The sequence below is a fragment of the Trachymyrmex septentrionalis genome, unplaced genomic scaffold, assembly GCF_001594115.1.
Source record: "Trachymyrmex septentrionalis isolate Tsep2-gDNA-1 unplaced genomic scaffold, Tsep1.0 scaffold129, whole genome shotgun sequence".
NCBI classification, from domain to species: Eukaryota; Metazoa; Arthropoda; class Insecta; order Hymenoptera; family Formicidae; genus Trachymyrmex; species Trachymyrmex septentrionalis.
This window is the reverse complement of record NW_017304428.1, coordinates 1,345,396-1,351,086: the sequence shown is the minus strand read 5'-3', so window position 1 is coordinate 1,351,086 and position 5,691 is coordinate 1,345,396. Positions and strand designations below refer to the sequence as shown.

General features: G+C 35.1%; 1 protein-coding gene across 6 annotated transcripts; it reads left to right on the top strand.

Moving 5' to 3' along the window:
* Positions 1 to 1,229: 1,229 nt before the first annotated feature.
* LOC108756597 lies at positions 1,230 to 5,672 on the top strand. Of its 6 annotated transcripts, none has more exons than XM_018500513.1 (7): positions 1,230 to 1,362; positions 2,251 to 2,592; positions 2,855 to 3,096; positions 3,200 to 3,394; positions 3,666 to 3,941; positions 4,014 to 4,749; positions 5,139 to 5,672. In XM_018500513.1, the coding sequence occupies exons 2-6, from the start codon at positions 2,442 to 2,444 to the stop codon at positions 4,719 to 4,721; spliced, it is 1,572 nt and encodes a 523-aa protein (XP_018356015.1). In that variant the 5' UTR covers positions 1,230 to 1,362; positions 2,251 to 2,441; the 3' UTR covers positions 4,722 to 4,749; positions 5,139 to 5,672. The 6 variants fall into 6 exon arrangements, with proteins under 6 accessions (XP_018356015.1, XP_018356014.1, XP_018356017.1 ...); XM_018500512.1 differs by having other exon boundaries at positions 5,105 to 5,672; XM_018500515.1 differs by lacking the exon at positions 5,139 to 5,672 and having other exon boundaries at positions 2,858 to 3,096; positions 4,014 to 4,818.
* The last annotated feature ends 19 nt before the right edge of the window (positions 5,673 to 5,691 follow it).

The window sequence follows — 5,691 nt, the reverse complement described above, 5'->3', positions numbered from 1 at the left end:
CGAGTCTATTGTAGAACAAGCTTTACTCCGGATTTACAATAAATTTTTAAGCCTTAAGCCATATGGAATGGACGAATCAAAATCAATTATTCTCCTCGCATTCGACTGTAATTAATCAATTTCTTATGGCTTAAGACTTGAAGCACCTATTGTAGATCCGGACTTAAGGTAAATTTTCATGAGTTACTCTAATCGACTGTTATAGCGACAAAAAGTGATCACATGATCAAAATGAATGCTTGATATTCATCAATTTTGACGACGTGATCTTTTTTGTCATTATAACAGTCGGTTTGAGCAGCTCGTGAAAATTTACTTTTAAGTTACCTTTTCATGCACGCTGCAGTAGCAAAAATGTTACGTGATACAAAATGTTTGTAATTGTTTCAGCATTTGCTGCTCAAAAAGCAAGACATTAAAGTTTCTATTTAGAATAAACTGTAATTTTCTTAATTATAAAATCACTTTATAATAACCATTTCAAAAAATTGCAATTATTATTCACGTTCTCGATGTCGACAAATTGAGATCATGACTTATTTTTACATAAATATTAAACTTATTAATATTTATTAAAAATAATTAATTAATCATAAATATATTTTCTCAATTGAGATGCCATTCTTCGTTAAATTTTTTAAATATTTGTTGCGATAAAATATTTACACTTTTTTTTTTACAAATATTTTGGACTTGGCTTCGAAAGCTCTTTGTCCTTTTAATGCCATTTTCTGATCAATATTCGTTCGGTTGAACTTCGACGAGGTGTAAGCAAAATGCATTTTGCGCCAGAAGTGGCGGAAGCGCGTCATTTAAAATTTTTAACCAATAATAACGAATTGCTGCCGCAGTGTGTACTGTATATGAAAAGTCACCTTGAGTTCTTTCCACCATAAATCAAATTGGATCAAATTTCTGATTAGTTGATCAATTAGTTTTTGTCCAGGATATCTAGGGGGAGTAGGTTAATTAGCACCATTACGATAATTTTGTTTATCATCTATAGAATGTCCCGTATCTGTAATTATAATTTAGAGAATTAATTCTCTCTACATTCTGAGAAAATAAACGAGATAATTCTTCAAATGCAGAGAGAATCAAGGCAATTTTCTTGCTGCAAAATGCCCACAATCATTTTTTGTCTTTCGTCCAATAAATCCAATAAATAAAGAGAGCGAGAGAGACAGGTTGCCCCATCTGTCATTTATAGGTCGTCGTAACGGACGCGAACGGCGGACCATGAGCAAAAATCAAGCAAAAAGGCAATGGCGGCTACCCGTTGGACAGCCAGTGAGCTTGGCTACGTGAAAAATCTCCGAAAAATATGATCTACGCGTCGCGATTGACGATCGTAAATTCAAGGTACGTTTCCTGTAACCATTACTGTCCCGGGTGATGATGTTCGCGACACGGCGCGGCGCGTCCGGGACAACGCTAGAATGAACTCGAGCAACATCAACATGTGAATCTCAAACGATTTGATCGGAATAGTACGACTCGTCACAGAGAGTTTGAAGTAATCTCGACATTCTCGACGCTCACCCATGCATGCTGCAGGTCGAACTTATCGTCTATGTAATCGGACTGAATCTTTCTCGCACCACAAGGTCTGGTGCATCAGCCAGACCGACGCGACAACTTTGTACTAAACAAATGTCATGTACTTGACAGTAACACATTTGTTTATCAAATTTGATAGCCACGCCGATTTGCCGATTTTCAATGATGTAGTATCGGATAAAAGATATAAATGTCTAGAAATTGCTTACTTTCTGAAATGTTACTATTGATACATTTCTTGTACAAAGTTACATTTCAATGTCACAAATTTAATTAATTGAAATAATGTGTATTAAATATTTATAGCTCTAATATTCTACTTTTTTTGTCATATTAATTTTATTATAAACTTCAAACTGTTTATTCTAAGTTATTAACCCTCCAACACTATCCTAAAATTTTTTATCATAGTTTATATTCTGTACCATTCAGCATACATTTTTTATGGTTCCAGATTATATAAAAATCTGAAAAAAATTCTTGTACACTTGTAAAACCTTTAGCAATAAGTTTTACTATTATAAAAACTAGATGGTATTTTATTAATTTTTTACATATTGAAATCTGAATAAGAATTTTAAGAAAATATGATATTGATTGTACCTAAAATGTACAAAGTGGTACTGGAAGAGCAAGTATAAAGTATAATTTTAAGAATAAGTTATTTTAAGCATTTTCTTTCATTGACAGGTATATGGCTTGAAGGCAGAAGAGTATTTTTGCCTGCAAAGGTAGAAATGGCACATGGTATATGCAGAGGATGGCTGATAGACGAATGGACTTGTTATCAAATCGATTAGACAACGAATGGTGGCTGACAAATCAAACAGAAAGATACGACTGCAGGCAGGAAGGAGTAAATGAGTGCGCGCACCTAAGTAATGAGCGAGACTCGGCATTATCCTATTCGTTCGGTCTCGGACTTATACGCAGCCGAGGAAATAGAAGTGCTTCTTCTAGAAGAGATACGCGACCTGGAGTCACCACCTGCTATATATTCTAAACCCGAAGACATTCAAGACTTCGAAATTGGTATGTGTTTCAATGTTTTAATTAATGTTTGTGTATTATTTAATATAGCTCACTTCAATATGGAATCTTATTTATATATACAAAGTTGAAATTCCATATCTGCTATATTAATAATTGTTTTATGATCACCTTTTATAATATTAAGATAACATATAGTTATTCAAATTTTAACACTGACTTGTCTTTCTATTCATTTTATTAAAGTTATATCTATATAACTGCATATACGAATATATACATGATTTTAATATTGTATCAATAGCAGGCAGTAGGACAGGGGGGCAAATCAGCTCCCAATCATCAGAGCTGGATTCGCCAGGGGTGAACTCGACAGTCCACTCTTGGGATTCACATGCTAATTATCACGGTCACTATGGTAATAGTGATCATAGACCTGGCTCATCAAACACCATGCCTTGGTCTCGTGCAAGCCATGTGGTTATTTACTGCGACATACAAGGACATCTTAAAACACCTACGGGTGTTGTTAGACTCTTATTACTTGTGAGTGCAAAGTCATTTTTATATAGAAACTATATGACAAACTCAAAGTTTGAGCTACTACAATTGTTTTATATATAGATAAATTAATGAGCGCATTTCGTAGATATCTTCTGCAGCTTGTTTGGCAACTTTATGCAGTTCTGGCACTGCCAAGGTCAGCATTTTTATGCTGCCTTTAGCAGATCGTTTACGATTCATGATCTTTGTAGCTGTTTTCTGTTTCTTGGTCACTGCAGCTCTTCTCTTCCTTGATATTTCGCATGTCATTTACATCCTTCCTTTAAATTGGACTAGACTGGTAAGTAATGTTTCACTACAAGACTAATATTACATTTGTCATATGACAAATTTTTCAACTTTTGTGTTAATTGACTGTAGAGAGGTTTTCGAATCTCTATGCAATGGCCAATCAACAGGCTCGAAAAATGTGTTGTACAACAAATGTAATATCAGCTTAACACATGTATGTTTCAGAAACTATTTATGTAATTATTATTGTTATAAGAAATTATTGTGTAGATATATTAGTTGATGTTGTTATGTATAAGAGTTTTATTATTTTTTTCTAGAATGCTATAGTATTCACTGGCATAGGCTTATCATATGCTGCAAGTAGCGCATTGCTAGCATGTACAATATGGGAATATCACAGTGGAGGCTGGGTACCAAGACGCACACGTTCTCAATTAACTGCTGCAGCAGTAATGGGACTTTTCTGTGCTCTTTTAGCATTTTTACTGTCTTGGATACATTGTCGTAGTGGATCAAGTTGTAAAGGTCAAGATTCTCGTAGTCATACTCCAACCCAACTTTATAAACCTGTTGACAATTCTTCTTCCTCTGGGGTAAATAATTTGCATGTTTTATAGTTCAAGTATTGATTAGCAATCACGGTGTAAACATAATCTAAAATGCAGGTCACTTTGAAGGAACGTAGTCCTAAGAGACCGGCTTTATGGGCCGTGAAAAATCAGCAATCGAAGAAACGTAACGTGGACAGTGATACGAACACTAGTAACGGTGGCCATCGCGGTAGCAATCACGAGAAATTTAAACAAGGCGCAAATAGAAAGGACCATTGGGCTACAGCAAAGCAACATATTTTAGAAACACATACGAATAACGAGGATACTCAGCGGGAAGATACTGAGATTGAAAGGAGACGAAGAAGACGAAGGAAAGAGGGTGATAGTAGTTCAACCGGTGACGGAAACGCGCCAGGTAGTAGTAAAGTCGATGCTAGCCTTGTTACTGCGGAGGAAGCGAAGACTAGACGAGTACCGCGAAAGCTACCTCTACAGTCTACAGTGGAGCAATCTCAGCCGTGGTCCGAAACCGAACGTAGGAATAGTGGTACTACACAAATTAAAAGTAAAACTAGGCGAATGCCAGTGAACAATGACGCACAGAATTATTGTGAAATGAATGAGGCTAGATCGATCAATCGAGTGACTCGAAACGGTCTTCGAAACTGGGAGGCGGAATGTATGTCTAGCAACGGTATAGAAGAAACTACTGATGCGAATGTGGTTCGTAACGCTATGTGGTCCGGACAGTGGCGCCCACCACCAGATGATGTTCAACCTTGTTCTAGCAAAACTATTGATCCTTACAGCTTTACCTGAACGTCTTGTGAAATATGAAGCACTTTAGGTAAAAAATGAACTTGTTCTACCGAGCAGTTTCTGTGAACAATTTGTGACATAAAAAAATTTTTTATAAACCGAGTACATCTATATATTTTACGTTAAACATTTTATTCAATTACAGTAGTAGTTGATATTACAATTGAAATTTTGTACTTTCTTCTTGCTTGCATACAAAATGTCTGATTTTTATATTTGATATTAAATGATGCATAATGACTGAAGTAGAAAACTATCTTGATTTTATATTTTATGTCTGTATTTTCAACTGTGCATGAAATTGAATGTTAACGTAAAATATATAGATTATTATATTTCGTACATGCAACAGGTGAAAAAGATGTAGCTCGGACTTATTGTAGGGCTCATCAAGTTCGTCGTTATCGAATTTTGCAGGACGAACATGTGTCCAAAGATTTAAGATCTTGTATAAAATTATTGCTGCCTTGTACATTTTGCTGCCAAGAGGATAGGTTCTCTTTAGTTGTTCGGGTCCTGACGTTTTGCATCACACAAAACCAGACTGCCCAACTTTGATAAGCAAATAATGCCACTTCATTCCAATCATGTACCAAATAATAAATCTAAGTAAGTTTTAATGGGATTTTGTAAGTATAAGACCACTATATAGCACGTAACACTAACATATATTTAACTAATTATTTCTATCATATTTTGATGCCAACATATTTTGAGCTCCATGCATACTTGAAAAAGCATTTAGTACATGCAGGGAGAAACCGCCTATTCTTTAAGATGAAAGTGTATATATTAAACCTTGAAAGGATTATATACATACATAATAAAATGCAGCTAGACCGATCTTTCTATCAATCCTACATACAAACAACGGCAGTTGCAACTGCAATTTGTGACTGTAACTTGTCTATTTAAATTTATATGTAATTGCAAACTCTTGAAATACAAGCGCACAAGAGAGATTCTTCTT

Bases quoted from the DNA above. Each gene is read 5' to 3' on its own strand.
- LOC108756597 (XM_018500513.1), top strand. From the start codon at position 2,442: ATGAGCGAGACTCGGCATTATCCTATTCGTTCGGTCTCGGACTTATAC. The intron at 2,593-2,854 runs GTATGTGTTTCA...TTGTATCAATAG, and splicing joins CATTCAAGACTTCGAAATTG to CAGGCAGTAGGACAGGGGGG. The intron at 3,942-4,013 runs GTAAATAATTTG...TCTAAAATGCAG, and splicing joins ACAATTCTTCTTCCTCTGGG to GTCACTTTGAAGGAACGTAG.